Source organism: Protopterus annectens, chromosome 10.part0, assembly GCF_019279795.1.
Source record: "Protopterus annectens isolate FY-2018-M chromosome 10.part0, PAN1.0, whole genome shotgun sequence".
In the NCBI taxonomy this organism is placed as follows: Eukaryota; Metazoa; Chordata; order Ceratodontiformes; family Protopteridae; genus Protopterus; species Protopterus annectens.
In genome coordinates this window covers 348,110,425-348,135,172 of record NC_056744.1, presented here as the reverse complement: position 1 = coordinate 348,135,172, position 24,748 = coordinate 348,110,425, and the positions used below count along the sequence as shown (strand labels likewise).

General features: G+C 40.9%; 1 protein-coding gene across 4 annotated transcripts in view; it reads right to left on the bottom strand.

The window, feature by feature from the left end:
- Window positions 1–10,739: 10,739 nt before the first annotated feature.
- The window catches only part of VAMP4 (vesicle associated membrane protein 4), a 641,282-nt gene continuing 627,273 nt past the window's right edge, over window positions 10,740–24,748 (bottom strand). For 2 of the 4 annotated variants that reach the window (XM_044085250.1, XM_044085251.1), the window contains exon 8: window positions 10,740–12,992. In XM_044085250.1, coding sequence (XP_043941185.1) covers window positions 12,967–12,992 — 26 coding nt within the window. In that variant the 3' untranslated portion in view covers window positions 10,740–12,966. The remainder of the gene's footprint in view (window positions 12,993–24,748) is intronic. The other 2 variants (XR_006366637.1, XR_006366638.1) reach the window with 2 other exon arrangements.

Here is a 24,748-nt window from a genome sequence, read left to right as displayed (position 1 = left end):
ATTAATATCAGAATGGAAATGTTTGTGCTTTCTCATTGCTTACATCTCTAAATTTAAGAAAACTCAGAAAAATGTTAAAAACAATTTACTAAAAAGGAATGGATTAGTATTATGGTCCGATTGCTTTGAAAAAGGAAAAGCTAAGTCGCCAGAATATTTAGCGAGAGATTATAAGGTGGGTGAATCTGTTAACCAGTTAATATTATCCATCATTAAGAAATTCAATTAATTTGTAGGTAATATGAGTGAAGAGAAATAGAAAACTATTCCCCCATTATATGAATATATGAATGCTACCATCGAAAGTTAACGGACCTAAAAAGGAACCTTGTCCAAGTTATACAGTTAATTATAAATAACAAATCTGATGCAAAATTCTGGAACTTTTTAGATAATAGCGAACTGAGTGACTCAACAGAGGGCAAGGATAAAACTTTGTTATTTAAAAACTTTGAGTCAAACTTCAAGTTTATACTGGAAAATTTTTATATGGAAACATATACGTAGAATGGTCATAACCCATTATAAATCTCTATAAAATGACATTCATTTTGTTGGAGATGTAGGAAAGATGGAAAGGATGACTGGATACATATGTTTATGGACTGTGAAAAATTAAATGTATACTGGGAAGAGAAGTACGTTTTTTTTTAAGGGATATCGTCCGATAATTGTCCTTTAACTAGAACAACAATACTAATGAATGTTCTACTTCCATTATCTGTAAAAGTCAAACAAAAAATATTTGGGATTCATCTGGCAGCAGCTAGAAAAGTTATTACAAAAAATTGGAAATTGAACAATGATCCTACATTCAAAGGATTTTTAAATTTAACAACAATGCTATGTAAAACTGAAAAAGAAGTGATTAAAATAAGATGTATAAATCATACTAAGACCTTTAGTTGTTGGGATAGCCTTGAAACATTGCTATTGAAATACCAAGACTTGTAACGTGTTAACTGTATAAGATTACTTTGATGATTCAATGTATTCCTATCATTCTATAACAGTATGTGATACTGAGGTTCTTCCTTTCTGTGTATACACTGTACATGTGTTAAATCAATAACAATTTTCTTAAAAAAAGAGCACTCTTGAATAACATAAAAAACTAAAACAATACTAATTTCATGAAATGTAACTGTACCCTGACTTAGGAATGAGGTCCATTCCAGTCATGGTACTAGAAACCCAAAAGACCTGGAGAAATTAAACCAGGAACAGAAATGTTCAGAATGCTTTATCTATGCATTTATGCCTAAAGACTCGCACAAAAATTTTACTTTTAGCCGGGTAATAAAAAGAATGTAGGGAGGGGATGATCTCTTGACAAAGCTGCTGTGTATTTTAAATGCAAACAGTGGTACACTGGTCTCAATGATGTTTTCCATTAAGCCTAGGCTGTAGAGCAAGGCTATAGACAATTACAAGTGAAGCATTTTGACCAATCTCTTGAAACAATTACATGATTTATTTTAGCCTACACAAACTGGTTGTTTCAATAACAATTTTCTCTCTATAAAACACTTCATAACTGTGAAATATATGTTGAAACATTTAAAGTTTCATTTGTTTTTCAACCGTTTGATTTATTAGTTTCTTTATAATTTATCAGTTTTATTTTTCATAACCCACTACAGGTTACCCATGTTTTCTTTATTTGGCATACCTGGTTTTTGAATCTCAACCATAACAGTGAGGTGGTACAACAGCATCACACTTATTCAGGAATGGTGATGAAATTTTTTTTCTTTTTAAAGTAAATGCTGAAACCTAAAGAGTCAAAGAATCAAACACACTGAGTAAACACAATAATATGGAAGTCATTAAAAGTTTAAAAATGTAAACATTAAATTAAAATGAATCCAAAAGTCCGACATTCTACATTTAGTGTAAATAACCTCGCCTGTCTCATTAGAACCTCTTAAAATGATGAAGCCTATGGGATCTTCTAAAAAAGATGCCTTTTCACAAGCTGGAATCAAAGAAGATAGCTGATTTCCAAAGACTAGGGTAAGATAAGGAAAATGAAATCCTGATATGTTTCTAACCAGACCTTCAGCCAGAAGACCCTCACCTAATGACTTGAGCTGTCTTACACAGACATCAGGCCTCAGCAGCTCTTTGAAGTAAAGAGGACCCAGGTTACTTAAAATACCGAAGAGGAGGGCAAGAATCTTAAAACACATTTATCCTTGACCAGCAGCAAGCACAGATTCTGAAGCACATGCATATGACATTTTGTAGGCATGCTAGTCAGCAACCTGGCAGCAGAATTTTGTACCTGTTGGAAACAAGCAAAGGCACCATAAAAAAGCATGGGGTAAAGAACACCGTGATAACCCAGGGAAAACAGGACATTTGCAGGAGTATGTGCCGTTGCTAACATATGCAAAATGCAAGCTCTACCCTTGGGTGTTGGGAAGTGACGGATGTTGAGCGAACACTTTCAGCTGTGATTTTCAGGTCTTATCTATATGTTTTCTGCTTGCATACACCAACAGTATTAGTGGATCAACCAGAATTTGTTGAAAGTATAAGCAGCACTAAGCTGTTGGTCCATAGATCATCTGTTCACGAAAGCTGCAAATCAGAAATGAAATTAGTGTGGCCAGAGGAGAATTATGAGTGGGGGATCTGAAAGAGTTTGAGGAACACAACTAAATTTGGCTGGACTGGATCAGACAAGCAGCTTGGCTCCAAACAGTTGGATCGAATGGAAGGGTGAAAAAGGATCCACTAATTTTCATACCCAAAAGCTCAATAAATATAAAGCTTGAAAGGTATAAATAATATACACTTATCAAGAAAATAGAGATGATAGTGAACCTAAAAGCAGCAAAACAAAACTTGATAGTGTGGGATAAACTAAACATTTAACTGAAACATGTAACCAACTGCACCCAAAAAAATCAATCCATCTTAGATGCTGATAAATTAGTGTTGCTCTTGTGGCATAGAGGGATACAGCTTTGATCATGACTCAGGCAACCTAGGTTTGATTAGTGGCTTGGGCAACTGATAAAGCTGCAGGGAGATGGGCGTTATCACCTGCGGTAGGTGGGTGGGTGAACCCATGGACACCTACTGCGTCTACCTTTGGTGGGGGGGTGGGGAAGACAGATTGGTATGTATACCTAAAGACGTTATAGGATGGAGACTTGGCTGAACTGCCGTGGAGGTAGGGCGATACATCACCCATCTTCAATGCAATCCCACCCCAGGCTTAACCATTAAGTCCAAAAGAAAGGGGGCAGAGACGAGAATGTCTTAATGAAAAAAAATTCTCCCCCTGAATGGATTCACAGACATGCCAAGCCCCTAGATGCTTAGTTCTGTGACTGGCCCCAGCAACATCAGATTAAAGTCCAGGGGAGGAGCTGAAGCAGCTGGTAGACATGGTGTGGAAGGACTGCGGGTGCCGGGCTGGTACAATAAAAGGCAGGATGTGGGAAAAAAAAATATTGATAAATAAGGACGATCTTTACGAATATGTTACACCAGATAGCAAGGCTCAAAAGTACAACTGTTGTACAAAAGGAAGCGCATGCACGCGCGTACACACACACACACACACACACACACACACACACACACACACACACACACACACACACACACACAATAAATTAAATTTAAAGCAAATCTGGGCAGAATATTCAAATAAAGTGAACATGTTGGGGTAAAATGGTATCACAAGAGTTCTCACAGTTTGATCCAAGATGGTTTCCTGCACTGCTGAAGGTCACTGGCAATGCCCAGAAGGACTAAACATCCCTATTTAAGGCTACAAGCAGGAACTTCAAACAATTTAACAGGACTAAGGGGTAGCAAGCACATTTCAATCCAGCACCCCCCCAGATGCACAAAGGCAACTGCTCAAATACAGACAGACAGAGACTTTCAGAATGGCCAACAATCGTTTTTTTAGCATTTCATAACAAAAGGCAATATATTAGCGAAAGATGACTTCCTTTTACTGGTGCTTCTTTCTGGAGGACATCACAGTGACTTTTTCAACAAGTCAGAGAAATGTTACTCATTCCAGAAGATTATAGCAAGATTGAAGTAGGATCACTATGCACATACAAAATTAAATGACTCTTGGAGGTATGAAATTTTTTAAAAATCGTAATTATGGGCAGGAGAGAGCTGACTGCTACAAAAATGGAATGAATTGTTACAAAAAGCATAATTAAATATAATGTAATTAAATGTAATGCAGTAGAGGTTTGACAACACCCTGGTGACAGAACTGGAATTGACAGTTAATTCTATTTTAAACAGTTTGGAAATACGAGCTTAGTCATAAGCATTCATTTTTAAAGTTAAAATCAGTTAACAGTCTGGTGCAGTACTATACAATAACGTAAGCTGAAAACATTTTCAAAAGATTGCACGGACTAAGAAAAATAAATCATTCCAAAAACACAAGAATAAGTTGAAAACTTCACAATTTAAAACATTACATAATAGTGCCACAAGTGTACAAAAATTCTAATGTAGACACGTTTCCTATTCAAGGAAATGCTAACGCTGAGAAATGTACACAAACATTGCCAAACTAGTAAAACAGTACAGGCTGTGTACAAGTCAAAGAAAACTGTATGGAGATGGTCAACAGGAAAATTAACTTTTAACAAGCTCCTATGTGCTCAGCATGCTTTGTCAGGAATGAGGATCATGGCACCACTGCGATGGATACAGAACAGGAAGACAGAGCAAATTAAATTCAAGTGAAAACAATGGCAGAACACCAACCTGCAGAGGAGTTAGGAACACATACCGCATAGACTATGTACCAGACATAACCTAAAGGAATGACTGAAACAAGGGGGGGGCTCTGGACTCAAATCCCCTTTCACGGCTTTTTAGTTGAGAAATACTATCTTAATACTAGCTACTTTACCTGAAGCCCCCCTTTCTTGAAAGAAGCAGCACTGATCCATTAGTGAAGTATCCTTCCTCAGGGGTATCCTTCATAGAGCTTTGTAGCCCATTTACACAACTTACTGCCCACTACAGTCTTGGGCATGCAAACAGACTGCAGCTGTTAAAACACTAAGAGACACAGATGAGTCTGAGCTGGGACCTTCACTGTGACCTCAGGATGCCAAAGGTATGACTTCCTTAGTCCTCCATGTTGGCAAAAATGATCAATACTATAGTGTGTCCAACTCTGTATATATGAAACCAATCCTCTGAGCTGAGAAGAAACAGTACTACGCTCAGTTTAAGACTGCCAAGGCCTGCAACCAGGACAGGTAGAAGATATGTTTGCTAAGAAGTAAGGTAACCAGGAAAAAGCCAATGAGGTAAGGGATCCAAAGTAGTTTCTCCTCCTGAAAGGCCACCAATATAAACACACTGAGTGTAGAGAAAAGACACAGCGACAACATTGTACTGAAATCGATAACACAACAAAACCGTGAACTGAACCTTCAGTAAATACTTCAAACACTTGGGTCCCCAAATAGAGACTATCATTTCCAGTACCATTACCAGGTGCTCGGCTGCAGGAACATCATGATTCCCCGAACAGTCATCACTGAGACTGTGATGTGAATGTGATGAGTTTCAGGATGAGACAAAGGCCTCCACTCCCTTTCAGAAGAAAGAAAAGGTACAACAAACAAACCCCTTTGTCTCTCTCTGAAGCAGAAACTGATCCCACGGACCCCTGGGAAGTAAAATATGGGCTAATTTACAGCATTTTGTGAAGACTGTCTGGTCCACGACTGGAACTCTTTCTGTGGGAGGACCTAACAGCATCATGGCATGGCCATTTATAACAATGTCTAAAACTTACTGGTATGGGGTAGTTGCTCTCCATACTGGGCAGCCTCAGAAAATCAGCCTTCCATGTATGATCCTGTTAGGTAGTTAGGATTGCAACTACTGCACTAACACCATCTCCAAATGGCAGTGCCACAGAAAGTAGCACTGAGTGCCACCTAGAGGTCCTCCTCAATTTGCAAGGGGTTTTTGACATTGGGGAGGCACAGAACAAAAGGAAGAAATTAGGAAGTAGTTTGTACATACCATCAATCATGATTAACAATAGTTTCTTCTTTCAGAACACTTCAATTAGGTTCTGAGAAGCATACTCAAACAGCAATTCTGCTTATATACTCCAGCCGCTCTGACGTCGGAGAGAAATGCGACATCAGCCGACGTCGGACCCAGACTTTGGAATCCGGCCGACCGAGGGCTGCCTGAGGCAGGACAACCCACATGTTATGACTGCAGTTGCATTCTTGAAGGACATCTGAGCCTGGTGTCCTGGCCATAGCATAAGTACAATCAGAACTGGAACAGACTATACCAAAGCCCACAGTGGAAGACTCTGAAAGGTCTTTTCTGTAGTGATTCCAGATTAAAAAGATCTGTCAGTTTTTCTGGATCCTTGCCCATAAGACAAGACTGGAAATGGGACGGGTAAAATAAATAACTGAAGGCCCAAACCTCTAAAGTGGCAAACAAGAAAAATATCTTGGCCACCTCTTCCCAGGCTTTGTAGTCCTTATAATATGGAAAGAGAAAACACATGCAGTAGTCCCTGGGCATGTACTGGACAAGCGATATTACAGAGGAGTCTGTCTTATGATGCTTGGACAGGACATTAGTCCACTTTTTTGGGGGTTTACACTCCAGATGCTGTACATGGAAGGTTAAGGGTGAAATCCCAAAATGCAACCATCAGGGCATGTGCCAGGGATGCATCTCTCGTGGTTCTCAAACAGGGCAAAAACTGACTACTCTCTGTTCAAGGAAGACCTTTAGGAGAGCCAGGAGTGTGAAGGACCCACAAACAGACTTCATAGAAGGAAACTTTGACTAATGTCTGGCCTCTAGATCTCTCACCATCTTATTATATAATTGAACTCTGATTTAGTGAATAACCCTTCTGCTGATCCCTGACCACAACAGCCACAACCACCATCTTTCAGATGGACTGACACAGGCCTTTCTCATCTCCTGTGGCACAGTTTGATGAAGCACTGACATCTGTAGCTATGCTTCAGGCTGTTTTCTTTTTCCAGGCAATCAAAGACTTCAGTGTAGGCCCTGGTTTGTAATACAAACAGCTTTTAACCACTTCAGTTGATCTATAGTACCTGTAACTGATGGGACCTAGTGCTGGGGTTCCTCTTTCTACCACGCAGAATTCAGCATCTTTTTTTGATGAGCCCACTCTTGGGAACAGATGCACACCTGTGAGGCCACATGCTATGACATAATAGACTGAACACAATCAAGGTTTGTATCCTGTGCCATCCAAGTCTACCCCAGGCATTGAGTATCTGCCTGCAAATCAAAAAAGAAAATCAAGATTTGTGACCCCGCTGCCCATAAACAATATACTATTAAATGCTTGCTTGACCTACAGAAACACCATCAAGAGGCCAACCCTCCAGGAGAAAGTGACAAGAGGTACCAAACAAAAGAAGATCCCTCTCAGAAATCAACTATGAATCTGTTCTCCCTAACCTCGGTGACCCTGCCTGATAGTTCCTATGGTTGGAAAGAATCCCAAGCAATAAACTATAAGGGTAGGAGGAGTCAGAGGATCATACAAAAACTCAGAAGTCAAGAGTCCTGAAGTCCTTTACTGCCAAGAGAAGGAAAACACATACAGATGCAGGGAATGTTAAGGAAGGACGACAACAGAAAAATTGGACTGTAGTTGTATATTTTTATAGATGATATGAAAAGTATTTAAAATACTGTTCTCAAGCAGGTATCCAATTTTATTACACTCACCTGCCTACATACAAGAGACTGTATAACAGACTGTGATGTAAGCAGCACAGAAGAACAGAACACAAAGGAGACAATTTAAGCCACGACAGGTAATAAAACAGGTAACAAGCACCTAGCAGCCTGGAGAAGGCCTAACCGTCTGGTGACTATTACATACAGTGACTTTGCAGTTACTCTTCATAATGTGTAGCAATTTACAGCATTCTGCATCTTCACTTCAAGATAGCTCTGTTCACACTTCTCCAACTATACTGTAAACATCTTCTTGTTACACTATCCTGCCTGCATCATACAGGAACCTCAAACTAGTAAATGTCACACTCTGGAATAATGCACAAGGTAAGCTCACAATGCACACTGCTCCCATTAACAGAAACAGAAAAAAGTGTTTCTGCAAGGGGAAGCCTCCCTCTCCTCCCACCTTAGCATGTCCAAATACATGATCTACCTCTGGGATAAGCAGCAGCTTCCTTATCCCCAAAGCTTCAACTAAAAATTAGGTAAATTAAAAATAGTCAACTATTCTCATTTTCAGTTTATTTGGTGCAATTATAATCCTGTAACCTGGTTGTCTACACAGGTAATGCAGACTACCATGGTGTAATACACTGGAGGGATAATATAACAATGACATAATAATGCCTGAGTTCCATCTACAACTGTACCGCATCATATACTACGTACAGAATTATGATCTGATGTCCAATCATACCAAAGTTGTTTGAGACACAGACATCAAGATATTCACCCTGAAAGCAAAACCCGAGAAGTGAATCTTAACATTCATGTCAAGAGCACATAATTACTTAGTTGTGATCTAAGATACCTACCTGAGTATAATTCTTTCCAGTACATGTTGTTTTACTCATAGTTACAGGAAAAGTGCTTGAGTGTGAAGTGTTTTACAGCTATGAAAGCGATAAAACACTTAATGCCACCACAAAGACAGCAAACAGAAGCAAAGTGTCGATCTGATGGGCTAATACCTTTAGAAGCTATTAAACACTTCAGTCAGGTGTGTGTGTGTATGTGTGTGTGTGTGTGTGTGTGTGTGTGTGTGTGTGTGTGTGTGTGAGGTGTGTGTGTGTGTGTGTGTGTGCGCGCGTCATTGTCCACACACAAAACAATAGCTTGTCTTGGCATAAACTTGGCAAAATAGCTCAGATGCTTTCTTAATAGCAAGTAATAATGTAAAACTAACTTTTAATTCATGCATTATCTGTAAAATATACATTTGGATTATGTCAGGAAAAGGTCTGTGAACAGCCCACCTACCTAAGTAATAAACATACATATATAAATTAAACAACAGAATGGTTTAAAATGAAAATGTGTTGTGCCCATACACTATAATGCAGGTCAGCTTTGTTTTTTTTTCGAAGCCAAGTTCACTAATGCCGGAATTACTGAGCATATTGTCCCAAAACCCCAAATGACAGTAATAAAAATCTGCTAACAAACGTTTAATGAGTTTGCAGTGGTGCTGTACCACTGCATCACTGAAATAAGGGCTCTGCACCCCCACAAGCCTGATAAATCTAAACAGACAACCTTTGAGGCTACACCAACTTGGAAACACAGCAGTAACTGCACACCCTAATTATGAGGGCTTTACTTGCACACCCACATTCTCTAAATATACTACCTCTGAAGTTGTACTTATTTGGAGAAAAAATAAATAGCTTAATACCCTTGTTCTTCTGATTAAGACAACCTCAGAGGTAGCATACTTAGTGATTCAGGTGAGGGTGCAGCTTCCTTGCAAAAACCATTATAACTGAGATGTGCCTACTAGCTGGCACTAAGATTATCTCTGGCAGGTCAGTTACAATACCCTTAACTTATGTAAGCTGAAGTAGACCCTTGTAACACTTAACGAAACACTGTCTAGTAACTGTTTCAGTAACAACGACATGCTGCATTTCAACCTTCATTAGCTGATCTTCAAATATCTGCCATCTATGTAGACAGTTGTTCTGCACTGTATATGTCGTTAGAAGGGGAGATCACACAATGTATGTAACCAAGTCTAAACTGTCCTGGTAGTACGACTATCTGCCAAAATTGACTTCAGCAAAACTTTTTTATCAGGTAAGCCCACTGCACACAAGTGTCCCATTTCAGCAGCAACCCAGCAACACAGTCTGGTTAAGTGATCTTCTCAGGGTAGGCAAAAGAAGGTGGAAGGAATCAAACCTGTACCCTGGGCTGCAGGAAGCAGTTTGGTAACATATCAAAGCCTCAAAATACAGACGTTTGCACATAACTACAACATAGAAGAGTGTACTGTGAACTGCAGTAGCTCTCCATTAAGACGCTTTGGCTGCTGGAATGGTGGTATAAAGCCTTTCTGCTAAGGTATACTTACTGCAAGAGTTGATTATATTTAATAAGGATTCATGGGGCACAGAACCCTACATGAACATTGTAAGGGTAATGTAACATTACTTGTGATGAGATGAATGGATAATACAGAACTCACATATCTACAGGTGGAAAAATGCCAATCCTCCAACATCAAGTGCCTGAAAAAGACCTCGAGGAAGAGAAGGCTGATCACAAGTTTTCCACAGGAGTTACTGTTAATGTGATTTCTGCTTGTACACCAGCACTAATTCCACTGCTTTGGACATTTATCCCTTCTTGTTTGTCCAACAGGGAAGACTGTACATGTTTGTGAAGTGTGTGTGTGTGTGTGTGTGTGTGTGTGTGTGTGTGTGTGTGTGTGTGTTGGGGGGGCTTGCCCCCTGCAAAAAAAAAATGAAGGCTAGAGAGATGACCCTTTCAATATTTGGGGCAGTCTTGTTTAGCACTTCTGTCCCTAAACATCCCGCGAGTAAAGATGTCATACAGGAACCTGTAGGACTTGTATTTGCTGCACTGAACACTGCTATCGTTGTCAGTGCTAAAACAGTTCTGTAAATGCATTGGTTTTGGTAAAATGCAATACAATTACTACACAAAAACAGCAGTACTTCTGTAATGCTTTTACTGATGTTATATTTGTTAGTCCTTTACAAGCAAAGACTAGCTTTATTGCGGTATACAGACCCCGATGCTAACCCCAAAACATTACATAACACAGCTGGGCATGGAACAGTGTAACCTGCATACTCACAAAGACTTTGAGGCCCCCCCCCAAAAAAAAAGTAAATAAATTAAAAAAAATAGTGCCTTTCAAAATTCTCTTAGCATCTACCACGGTTTGCATTACATCTTAACAACTGAAACCTAATTCAAAACAACAGAGAAACTATGAACTTAAAAAATATGTAGATCAATGCAGAGACGAAAATGTTTCAAAGCACACTCTCCATCTTAAGTTGGTACATCATCACAGAGAAGTCCAAGAATCCTTGTACAGCATGCACAAGTGTTTTTCCATTAGCTACAGACAGTAAACAGGTTTTGGGAATAAAAGTACAGTGTGACTAAGTCAGATGGGGTGGGTGTGCAATTCCTGCAGCCCCTGAATACCGTACAGTGGTTTGCAGATCAAGCATTAAAATATATAACTCAATCTAAAAACAAGTGTCAAGTAAAAAAGCAAACTGCAAATCTTAACAGTTTTGATGAAAGCTCTGAAAAAGGTTAGGCTATTCATCTAATAAAACATTTGGCAACGTATTTCTGAAATGAACTGACCAAGATTTCATTATAAACTACAACATTAAAGTTTCAGTGAAAAGAATGCTTACACCATACTAATACTTTAAAAAAAACACCAAAAGGCTGAATCTGACAAGTGATATGTGCCAGTTTGTGTGAAACAATCCACAGACTTGTCATCTCTACAAGGAGTAGGTACAGCCTAATTTTAGACCATTTCCTCCACATTTTGATGGAGCACCACTGTTGGTCAGCAGGATGAAGAAAACACAATGCTCGTCATCAGGAATTATGGAGAAAATGGACTGACAGGTGTCACATCACTTGTACCTGTCATTCCTCCTCAAGACCTAAAGGTAGTCCACATACAACTCATATGACACAGATTCTACCATGATGGCAGGAAACTCCAGCAATCTCTCTCTTCTGGAGGGTGGGCACTGTGGTAAGAATACTGCTAGGTAGACTGCAGTGAAGTAACATCAGGAACGGGGTGATCTGTCCAGAAGGGAGAAAGGAAGGAACAAAAAAAAAATTAACAGTGCATCTTCGGAAACTTTCAATACACTATGCTAGGAGACACTGCTATAGGCAAATCTTCTCTGCCCACACACTTTGTGGTACAACAAAACTAGATGTGGACTCCTTTTGGATAATCTCCATTACAATTCACTTTTAAATCCCTCGAGTGCTTACCCAAGCCATGTTTCTCAGCACACTGTTGTGAAAAAACAGATGCAACACAGCTTCAATGACAGTGCCTCATAAATGAAAACAACTGCTTTTTCTGAGTATGGCACACACAGCATTGACAAACTCTGCAATTCTTGTTCTTCAGCAGATGAAGAAATGTAGCATTTCAACTGGTTACCTCAAACTACACACTTTCACTTTAAGTGAGGGAGAGCCACAGGGTCATTAGTTACTGGTGCCTGGACGATTCAACCTAGTCTAAAATTTCCTTCTGATTTACTTTAGGGAATTAAAAAAAGGGGGTAGCAAACCCCCTTCTGCCACTGGAGCTGCAGATACCATTGTGTGTTTAAGAATTTTCAGTATGCTCTCCATACTTTTATCTTTGTCCTACACTAGGTACCATGGTATGTTCGAAATCAAATGAGGACAAAACAGAAATACGATACTTACAAGCAGCAATCACAACTTGTAACCATTCATGGATTTCTGGACTGATTTTAAACACTTGACATCTGTATACAGTGCAGCGGCCTATGAATAGTAATACCCAAGAACAACCCCAAAGGCAGCAACAGTAATGAGGTAGGGCAGTCCATTTAGCCCCCAAACACAAGCTCTTAATTACATGTATACACAAAGTCACACACTTGATGAAACAAAACAAAAATCATATATTCAATGTCTCCCTACAACTTTAGGGTAAGAGTCTTAACTTAAGCAGGAACTGGCAGAGTGCAGCAGTCTCACGTACTCTCACACTGAACATGTGGGTCCCCCACCTGCATGGGCACAGGGACAGTTTCTTGTACAGGACAAGTTAGGAATGGAACACCGCAACTTTAAATTCCAATTCACTTCATCCATCCGCTGTGCCATTTTCTCTTGCTGAGATGCTTAATGAAAATTCACAATAATGGGTACTGTGAAAAAACAGAGAGACAGCAATAATTAATGACAAAGCACAAAAATGACTACAGTAGATCTCATGATTTTAAAGTATTACTCATGTTAAATAATTGTTCTATTTACTAGTTTAGTTCTGTTGTTAACTTGTAACCCACAAGGAACACAGGAGCAATATCGACATACTGCCAGTGAACAATGAAATATTTCATGCTTACTTGACTTTACTGATTGGGAATGGCCAACTGACAGCCAGGGTCCCAATGTGTGAGGCAATCCAAGGCAAAGGCAAACTGGAGAACTGGACCACAAGTGTAAAAAGATGCAAAGTAGCAAAAAATGTAAGACAATTATAGTAACCCCACGGTACAAATACAGATGAGACAGTAATCCAAAGTAACAAGGCTCATCACACAACACAATGGACGGCAGCAGAGCAAAGCCTATGGAGAGTCTGTCTGGGAGTAAGTAAGCGTGAGGTAAAGTGAGCTGGTTGGGTAAGGCTGAAGCAATCTTTCTGGACAAACTTAGGGTTGCCACCTGTCAGGAATTTTTCCCGACAGTCAGGAAATCAGGTTATGGTGAATACTTTAAAGGTATTCTGAGAGCTAACAAATTCCTCAAGTGTGTTTCCTACATTTTTACTCTTTTACTTGGATTTCTTATCAGCATTCAGATGCTGTGTAAAAACTATCACTGTTGTGGCTCACGCTTGTGTGTCTGTGTGCATGTGGGGGGGTGGTGTGGTGGTTAAAGTGTATATAAATGTACATTACAGTAACAAGATGGCCATATTTCCTTTCACTTCGCATCACTGTCAAACATTGGCGCTGCACACAATAAGTGCTTCTTGGGTAGTGGGTAGGATGGGTGGAAAAGAAAAACATTTTGGCACAGTGAGTAATGTTGCCACATCATAGCGCTTGTTTTCCTGTCTGAGCTTTTGGCTGTGGCTCTATCAGTGTGGAATATGTATGTTCTTCCTGTCTCAGTGCCACTCTGGTTTCACTTAAATGTATTGATCAGAAACCCTGGACCTCTTGGATGACTGACAGGTTCAAAGATTAAGCTAACTGCCCTTTTGGCCTATTTTAAGCCTAGCCAATTACTCCATGTAAGAATCAAACCCTGCACTTTATGCCTATAAGGTAAACACCTTAACAATTATAGTAGCCTCCCTCCCCTCATACCACCATTCAAGCTATTTGGGGGGGGGGTCTATGTCATATGCGCAAATCGCACAAATTGCAAACGCTCATAATATTGAATGTACTGGACCTCAAAGTGCTTTTTCTGAGATCGTGGTACAGTGAAGAATGGGATATTTGCCCTTTCCTCACTGTAGTCCGATCTTGGAGTTGGAATATATATTTAGCGGGGGGGGGGGCTTAGCCCCCCACAACAGGAAGTTTGAGGTCCTGTACGTTTGATATTATGAACGTTCGCAATTTGTGCGATTCACTCATATGATATAGACCCATTTGGTGAGTGCTAGAGTCAAAGGTAAGACAGGATTTATGGACTGCCTGTACTGCTATCAAGGATCCCTTACGATTACTGGACCTTTTCTGGTTGTAATCTTGTACATGGGACCAGATCATCTGAAGGAATTCCTGAAGCAGAGTAAAAATAGAAAAGTTCTAACACATTAGGCAGTGTAGCAAAAATGGACTCAATATCACCTGTAACCCAAAGTGAAAACCTGAACCACTGGAACCATTTCCAAAGGAGTGCTGAGAAATTTCCATTCAGCCATTCTGAACAGCAAGAAAAAATGAAACACAATGACTTACATTAGTTAAAAATAATAATATATAGCAGAAGGATATCAAGGGGCACATCGCAGAGACTGAAAGAATTTAGTTTTGAACATGGGCACTGCTGGAGAGAAAAAAGGACCAACCCCCAAGACCAAAACAGATAAAAGATACTTTCAGATGTTTCAACTTCACTTGCGATTGTAGTTTTTTTTTTTTTAACTAAGACCATTTAAATATTCCTCTTCAAAAATGTCTGAGGGCATTCTATTGTGCAGTAGTACATCTTTTGTGAAAACGTTTATTAGTAATGTAAAATCTTTTAGCCTTACTAGTTTGAAGGATAACCACTGGTGAAGTGACCTGGACTCCATATATGATGGGTGGTACACATAGTGGTCACTTCACACAGCTCTTGGTCATTCTTCCACAGTCAAGTGACAGCCTTATGAATGGTTTTGCTAAAAAAGGAAGGTCCTGAGGAGGAAGCATTTAAAATTTGTACCTTTCAGTCTTCCTGAAAAGTGATCAGCCTGAAGCAGACACACCTACGCATGCACAAGCCTGCTGCACCTGAGCTATTATAAACACCTGGTGTAAAGGAGAGCCCTGCATGTTAAGACAGTATCCTTCAAGAAAGAAATCTCTAAACTGATACTGTCTGCCTCATTTTAAGGATTCTGACGCACTGGCCTCCACAAACATACATTTACCTAAACTACTCAACTATGGACTCTGTCCACTTAGGCTCAGGAACTATGACTTAGCCTGAAACCCTTGGACTAGGATATCAACCACAGGAGGATGTTTTGAAAAATGAGTCACAGTCAAAGGCAGAATATAAAACCTGTCAGTCTTTGAGGAGTAAATAAGTAGCAGAATGGTGCTGAACTGAAGTGAAAGCATCCCATAAAGAATTTGGAACTAGAAGTATAACCCAAGGAGTTAGATCAAGGGTCTTCACACTTTCGTGCAGGTGGAGTTACATGACCTGAATCCTCTAGCATTATCCAAGCAAACAGACTATAATCACAACAGGGTGGACAGTGAGGACTTGGACCAGAGAAAAATCCAACAGATATCAGAAAGGGGCCAAACTGGGGCATTGTCAGTATTCAGAGTCCCAGGCAACCACCCTCAAGGGTCACCTGTGGGAGAGGGGCATAATGCGGCTGTAGGAACAATGCAGGTTAAACATGTGGCTGTTAATCATGTGGGTCACCTGTGGGAGAGTGGGAAGAATGCGGCTGAAGAAACCATGCAGGTTAAAGATGTGGCTGTTAATCCATGTCAGGCAAAGCAACACCAATGCAAGGCTGAAAAATGAGTCTCTTGTTCACTGGTGAAACAGAACGGTGTTGCTGCTGACCCTCTAAAGGTGGCTTTAGTAATGCACTGGCAAGATACCTGCGCAGTCTTACAGTGTAAAGGGTGAAGTGTTTGATATATTCAAAATCCTGGGGCAGCTGGAGTGTATTGTGGGAAGCACAGGAATTAGTAACTGATACTGCATGGGATATTATTCCACTTCAGGACTCCCACATATCTACTGGAAATTTACAGGATCACCAGTTCACCTAATGGCACATTTCTGGGATTTGGAAAGAAAAGGAAACATCCAATTTAAACCCATGTGAACATAAGGAACACACACAGATTCTGGAGAGAAAGCACCCCAGTCACGAACCAAATGGAGAACCAACTATTTTGAAGACACAAAGTACTGTTGTGCAAATTCTTAAAAACGTAGATGTCTTTCTCTTCACTGCTGCAGTATTCTAAACAGAAGGAATTTCCTACCCAAGGCAGTCTGACACTTGGCCAGTATACCAAAGCCTAATGATCTTGTATGCACCGTACGCTACACCTATTTTTTTCCTGCACAGAACATACGGCATAAAAGGGATGTAAGGATGCAACTACCCAGAAATGAATTTCCCCAGAAGACAATAGACTCCATAGGACTAAGGAATCCATGCACATCCAAAAGGGAAAAAAGTAGAAGAAAAAGGGGAAACCCTCAGCCAGAAAAGAATCTAAAACAAAAATCAGAGGATACAAGAGGGAGCAGGAGAGAGGGAGCGAATACTGCAATAGTGAAGAGAAGGACATCTACTGTTATGGTAAGATTTTACACAACTGTACTAGGTCCTTCTATATCACTGTTGGGAGTATTCTATACAGAGGGGAAGAGCAAAAAAGCTCAATCAACAGAATGGGAGGTGGAAGGCTGAGAACAGCCCTCAACAAACCCATATATAAGGGTTCTAGCAAAACCTGCTCTGGCCCTAGAAACCATATCCAACTTAAAATGCTTAGTAAAGGTATGCACTGAAGACCAAGTAGGAGATTCAAGGACAGAACTGGTGTCCAACAGCCCTAGTGGAATGAGCTCTAACAGAAGCAGACAGATATGTGTCATGAAAAGTATAACAAAAGGAAATGTCCTCTTTTTCTACTTGAGTGGTTGCCTCCTTCCCCTGTAACTTAAGTAAACTGACTCTTAACATTAAGAGCTATAATACTTACCTTATAGCTTTAGGACACCTTAGGAAATCTTGTAAACTGCAACAGCCTGACATTTGAACAAGTAACCCTTGTAAAAATTCCCAAAATTGTATACTGTTGGTCTGTCTTTCCTGCTAAACATAAGTGAAATTACAGTGCTGAGTGCAAGTAACATTACAATTAAAGTACTGAGTGCAAATAACACAGTGCAGACTGCAGATTTTAGGCCCTTACATTCAACTTATCTCTGGTGTGTTGTCTTGAGTCAATCAGGGCATTCCCTGTAACCACTCCTACTGCCTTCTCCCCCCCCCCCCACCCTCTTTCCTCAAATAGGTTAAAGTGCTACAATTCAGTTTCAGTACAGGCATCATTTTCAAATCTAGGTGCTTAGGATTTCCCTCTCTGTTCCCCCCCTTGGCTGACCTGGTGCGAGTCAGAGTAAATTTCTTCACTGTATGGAGGTTTTGTGTAACTGAATGACCTGCTGCTAAATTCTGATTCTGCACAGACTGCTCTATTTTTTTCCAGAGGCTCTATAAGAAGCTAGTGACTTTACTGGATTTCTGTGGTAATATTTGTGTTTAAACTGAACCTGTACCTAGAGAAAGTGTATAATCAGAGCTCCTACTTGCTGCATGTGTTTTTAATGTTTAAATTGCACACACACATTGAAGAAGTGCTTTTATGACCTGAATAACGTGGGCTAGCTATACCTGAAGTGCTTTTACTGGCAATTTTCCAGTTGTACAATTGTGAACAATTGACTTAGTTTTACTGGTATATCTTTAAAATCTGGCAAGTGTTTATTTACTGCATTGCTCTCTTGCTTAGGTTTCTTAGCTATAAATCTTAGTTCATTCTGAAGTATGCTACTTTACCCCCCACCAAACCTTTCTGAATGCATTATTATATAATAACTGCCTGTTGTTGCCTTCATGCTTACCCTAGAATCTCTGCTTTTCTCTTTTCCTAGTTGAACTCTACAGTTCTACAGTTCCCTACAAAACGGTGTCTACAGGACTGCAATCAGTTTCTCTCAGCATTTAAACACACAAAAAGCATTTGTTAAGCTTTCACTTACAGTGCTGTGTAATTAAGCAGGTCACCATATTGGTCAGCCATAGGGCTCTTTGTTTCTACTTGAGTGGTTGCCTCCTTCCCCTGTAACTGAAGTAAATTGACTCTTACATTAAGAGCTATAATACTTACCTTATAGCTTTAGGACACCTTAGGAAACCTTGTAAACTGCAATAGCCCCGCTACGTTCGCCCTTGCTACTCTCGGGCTCTCTTCACTTCCCTCCCTGCCCCAATTCCCTCCCGCCCCCAGTACCTCTAAATGTATAGTACTATAGCCACTCCCCCACTTTCTAGATCCTATCTGCTTTCATCTGGGATAATTCCACCCACCCCCATTCTACTACCTACATTTTAATAGCACCTATTAGCTTTCATCTGGCATTCTCCCATCCCCCTTCCAGTACCTTTACCTCACCACTCTATCTTCTGGTGTTGCATCAACAGGTAAAACAGTTCCTTAACTCACTAGCTGAATCACAGATAATAATATACTCCTCCTTACAAACCATCTTGTTCACACCATACCTCCTTATCTTGTATGAAAACCAGTTTCTCACAAGATTTCAGGTCCCAAAAGGCCATACTATCACCTCAGCTGTAAATCCCTCCACCTTCAACCATACTTCCAGTACCAGATCCTATCCAACATCTTGTTCAGTCTATCAACACCTCAACCCCAGGCACATTAGCTCTAGATCCAAATACTACCACAAACTAATAAACTAATTCCTGAAGTTCATCACCAAGTATAGACTCAACCTAATACTTGGTGGTGATATTCACCCCAACCCTGGCCCACTCACTTCAGATAAATATACCCCCTCTACTTGCAATCTAAGCTACAAACCTACAATTAATAGGCCAACTAACTCTCTCCTAGTCTGTCATCTCAATAATAGAAGCATTAACAACAAGGTACATGAATTGCATGCACTTCTGGATGTCCACTCCCCTGAGATTCTTTGTTCATCTGAAACCTGGTTAAAACCTAACACTAAAGACAATAAAGTGTTACCACCTGGGTACAACATACACGTGCTTCGAGGAAGGGGGGTGGGGTAGCTGTACTCTATAAATCTGAGTTGAATGTCACCATAGATGTAATACAACCACCTCAGATTAATAACTCGGAGATTCTTGCCACCAAATTGCAACTTAATAAAAATAAATGCATTAATATCATCTGTATGTACATTCCCCCAGGTAACAATATATCTACATCTGAAGATATCCTGCACTGGCTATCCATGTCACTACCCCCCTACTACTTGGAGACTTTAACATAGACTGGGGCACCTATTCCTCAGAATCCCCAACCACCCACATTAACCTGCATGCATTTACACAAATTATATCCACCCCTACCAGGATAGGTAAACCCAACCAAAAAGAAAGTATACTTGACTGGGTACTCATAAATAGTCACCCCCAACTGTACACCTCTGGTACCGTCCTTGATGGCCTAAGCGATCACCTTCTCACATATGTAATTAAGCACAAAACCATTAATTCCCAACAATCCTTACTCAGAAAGGTTAGAAACAATAACAGCTTTGACCCTGCCAAATTCCAACAAGAAAACTCATGCGATTGGTCTATTCTAAAACTTAGAGGAAACAGTAGCATACTTTAACAACAAATTTCTTGAGATCCTTGATTTGCATGCACCTGTTCGTTCAAAGAGAACCATGGCAAAAACTGCGCCATGGCTTTCTAAGGTGTCTAAACTCAAAATTACCCTTAGAAACAAAGCATGGGCTTTAAGGCGTTCTTCTAAAGACCCTCAAGATCACATTAAATACAGGCAATCCAGGAACAAAACCAAAAAATCAATTTTACAAGACAAAAAACAATACTACTGTAATTTACAGACAGTAAATAATCTACTACATCCTGGACAAACTTCAACCCCAATCCCTGCTGCTACTATTGATAAAACCCCTGAACATGTTTCTGATAGTTTTAACCAATTCTTTACTGAGACAATTCAAGCCCTAACTAGATAACTACCGCCTAGCTCCCCTGGTCCTGAAAGTAGAACCCCTAGAAACCTACTCGCGTTCACCTTCCAACCAGTCGCCACTTCACTTATCCATACCTTGATCAAAAAATTAAAACCCACTACACTTTCTGCTGATCAACTCCCTGCCAAGTACCTACAAAAATCAGCTGATGCTATTGCTTACCCCGTCTCAATACTAATCAATCGAACCATAGTAGAAGCTAAAATTGCCACCATCTGGAAAATATCCTATGTAATCCCACTTCACAAAGGAGGCAGGTCTACTGAATTCTCCAATTATAGGCCAATAGCTATACTCTCTCCACTTGCAAAGATTATGGAAAAATGTATTCATAGACAACTCATGCACCACCTAATCCAGAATCACCTTATGGCAGACACTCAGCATGGCTTCCATCCTCATCACAGCACTACTTCAGCCCTCCTAGCCTTTACCAACACCATAAACCATAATCACAACAATAATTATATATCCTCAGCTCTCTTCTTGGATCTTTCCAAGGCATTCGATATGGTTGATCACCAACTTTTAATCCACACCCTGCAAACATTCTGTCTAGATACTGGAGCCCTTCAATGGTTTCAATCCTACCTGAGGCAATTTAAGTTTTGCCTAAAAGTTAAATTACAGGCTAATACACTCAAGTGTACTAGCTTTTGATAGCAATTAATCGAAAATTATAGCATTTATTGTGTTTTCTGCCTCTCTGTAAAAAAAAATCTTGAAAAAAAACAAAAAAATATCTTTGTTTTTCCATACTTTCCTAACTAGTGTTCCAGAGACCAGATTTTGCGGATCCCTGGGCTTTGTTCTTGGTTCCTGTGTTTCTCCATTTTCCTTGTTTGGTCAGGGGGAAGTTTCTTTACTCACCAGTGAGAGTGGGGAGTACTGAGCTGCCTGTTTGTCCTTAGAGGAGTGGTTTAAGGCAGTAACTTGTAGTTTATTGGCCATTTTGGGTCATTTCCAGTCTTTTCCAGCCCCCTGCTATAAAGCGCACTTTAGCGCGGAGCTGCCACCGTTGCACACTAGGGCAGTGCCGGTTAATCAGGTTTAAACTATTCGGGCTACCTAAAGTCCACTCTTCAAATTTTCCCTTAAAACTACCTTCCTCAAAGTATACTACTGTTCTATTTAGTGTATCCTATAACTATAAATTATCTCTACTTGACTCCCAAGTAGACTATTCTCTATCTGTATAGCCCAGCACTTGCTCCTACAGTACTTATCACCTTGATACAGCACTCTTGTTATAGATAGTACCCCAAAAAGCAAACCCCATTTCTCGGTCACCCACACCCCCCAAAACCTTTTTTTAAGTTTTTCTGTCTATTCCTTCTAGCATGTCGAGGGATCAGTTGCTAATGTCCTCTCCTGCTCAGCTGGTGAACCTGGGAATATTGAGGCAATGTTACAATTGCCTCATGTACACAGACAACCCTCTCCTCCTCCCACAAAACACAAATACATGCGAGAGATGCAACTATACGGCCAAACTGGAGGCTGAGCTCTCTCAACATAGGACTGGCAAGACCAGACAGGAGGAGAAGGTAACCACACACACTATAGACCCAGTCTCACATAATACCATCACAACCTCAAATCATACACATAAACACACAAAGACATACTCGGAGGCTCTGATCAAAAATCTACCAAAACAGCAGAGGCCACCAAAGCAGACACCCAAACAACTACCACCTCAGAACACAACACCTGCAACACATAGACCACACAGTCAGAGTGTCAAGCAGTCACAGCCCTTAAGGCCAAACACAATGCCAGACACACTAGTCATTGGTGACTCCATAGTCAGTCAGACACACTGACGTCCCGCTCCCCAGACTGAGTAAGGAAAAGGTCACAGTAAGCTGCCTGTCGGGTGCTAGAATCCGCCACATAACGCAAGCACTCAGGTCTCTCAACAGCAGGTACAAGTACGACTCAATCATTGTCCACGCTGGTGTAAACGACCTGAGACGTACCTCCTTGGACTACATGAAAAGAGACATAGAGGAGCTCTCTGATTATGTAGCCCAAGCAGGTATGACCCTAACCTTGAGCAGTATCCTACCTTCACCAAGAATGATGCCACAATACAGAGATAAGATGATCAGCTTTAACAATTGGCTTAAACTCTGGTGTCAATCAAAGGGGATCCAATGTCTGTCTGCCTGGGATGACATGCTGGACAAGCCACGCTGCTTCGCACGGGATGGCTTGCACCTGTCACCCCTGGGATTCCGGATTTTGGCAAAGGCTCTTGCCACCCCCATAGTGCCTTTTTTAGGCAAGGCTCAAATTCTAAACCTACCACCCTAGAACACAACAAAGAAAAAAAACTAAGGGTAATGCTGCTCAATGCCAGAAGTCTAAACCTCAAGATGCACGCACTTTTGAGGCCCTTTTCTCAGTATGGAGAACATCGATGTCTGTGCTGTGACAGAAACCTGGTTCAAGGCTCCTGAGAGCACCCCAGCACTATCAGGTTTTACCTCATATCATGCGTTCTGGCCCCAAAATCCGGACAATACCAAGAAAGGAGGTGGGGTATCCATATTCATCAAGGACACCCACACCTCAAGATTGGTGGCAATGCACGATGCATCGGAAACCATCCAGGTGCAATTAACCACAGGCAAGACTGCTTTGCAATTTGTAGCATGTTACAGGCCACCCTCGCAAACTCAGGAACCTCACATGGCCTTCCTGAAAACACTGGAGGGGATAAATGTATCTCCGAACACCATCATACTAGGTGACTTCAACTACCCTAATATAGACTGGGAACACTACTCAAGCCCAAACACTCTAGCCCAAAAGTTCCTAGAATTCATAAACTCAAATGCCATGGAACAACTAGTCACCATCCCCACAAGAGGAGAAAACATACTTGATCTCATCATCACGAACACGGGAGCACAATGTTCAACACCGGAAGTATACCCCTCACTGGTGAGATCAGATCACAAACTAATCTCGCTGGAGGTCCTTATCCCGCCCCACCGAAATAAAAAGACCACAGTAAAGAACTTCTTGAAAGCCGACTTCACACTTCTAAAGACTAGTGTGGTCTCCTTTAAGGCCCCGAGCCGGTAAACATTACTCAAACCGCTGAATCACTTACAAATGCCTTCTACCAGCACCTGCAGGCTGCATGGATCAGGCAATCCCTAGCAAAACAAAGACTCTTTGTACCAAAGGCAAGCGTCCAGTCTGGTGGACCCCAGCCATAAACAAACTCTACAACAAAAGGAGAAAGCTACTACAAGATAGAGCAAAATCCTTAAAAGGTAAGACACCGCTGATCACTATAAGTAAAAAGCTAAGAGCTCTCATAAAATCATCCAAAGCTAATTTTGAGAGAAAATAGCTAAGGACTCTAAAGACAACCATAAGGCATTCTTTAGCTATGTCAGAAACCTAGGAGGAAACTCCCAGATATGCTCAGAATTAGTCCAAAATGATGTGAAGATTACTGATCCTACAGACATTGCCAACATACTGGCTGACAGGTTCAGTGCAAACTTCTCCCCCCCAAAAGGAGAGATATCTATACCAAATGATTGTAGCCCCCCAAACATCTCTAACGCCCAGGTGAGAACTGCTCTCTCCAAGGCAAAGAACACAGCATCCATGGGACCTGATGGTGTCCCCGGCTGTGTGCTCCACGAACTCAACGAGGAATTAAACCCACAGTTAGGACAGCTGTTTAATCTTAGTCTCACCTCCGGATATGTACCCAGGAAGTGGCGCTGCGACTGTGGTCCCACTTCACAAAGGCGGTGCCTCCACCGACCCTGGAAATTACCGTCCCATTAGCTTGACAAGCCTTATCTGCAAAGCCATGGAGAGGATCATAATGGATCTCATAAATAAAGAGATAGGAAATTTGCAGACTTTGGATCCAACCCAGTTTGGCTTTGTCATAGGCAGATCATGCCTTTTAAACTTGGTTGACTTTTTTGAAACAGTCACCAAGGCCATTGACGAGGGAAAGGCAGTCCATACAGCCTACCTAGACCTGGCGAAGGCTTTCGATACAATACCCCACTCGGGTATCATTGAAAAACTCATCAACTTAAATGTAAACCCATACATTACAAGATGGGTTGCAAACTGGCTGAGTGACAGAACCCACAGGGTCAGAGTTGCTGGCGCCATGTCAGACTCAAAGCCTGTCACAAGTGGTGTCCCACAGGGCTCAGTCCTGGGCCCACTCTTGTTTGGCATCTACTTTTCTGAAGTACAGGCAAACACAGGAGGGTTATGGCTGACAAAGTTTGCAGATGACTGCAAACTGGCCGTAGTCGAAAACACATCTGACACAGATATCCTTCAGAAGGGTCTCACAGAAACGGATAACTGGTGCCAGAGCCATGGCCTAAAGTTAAATGCCAAGAAA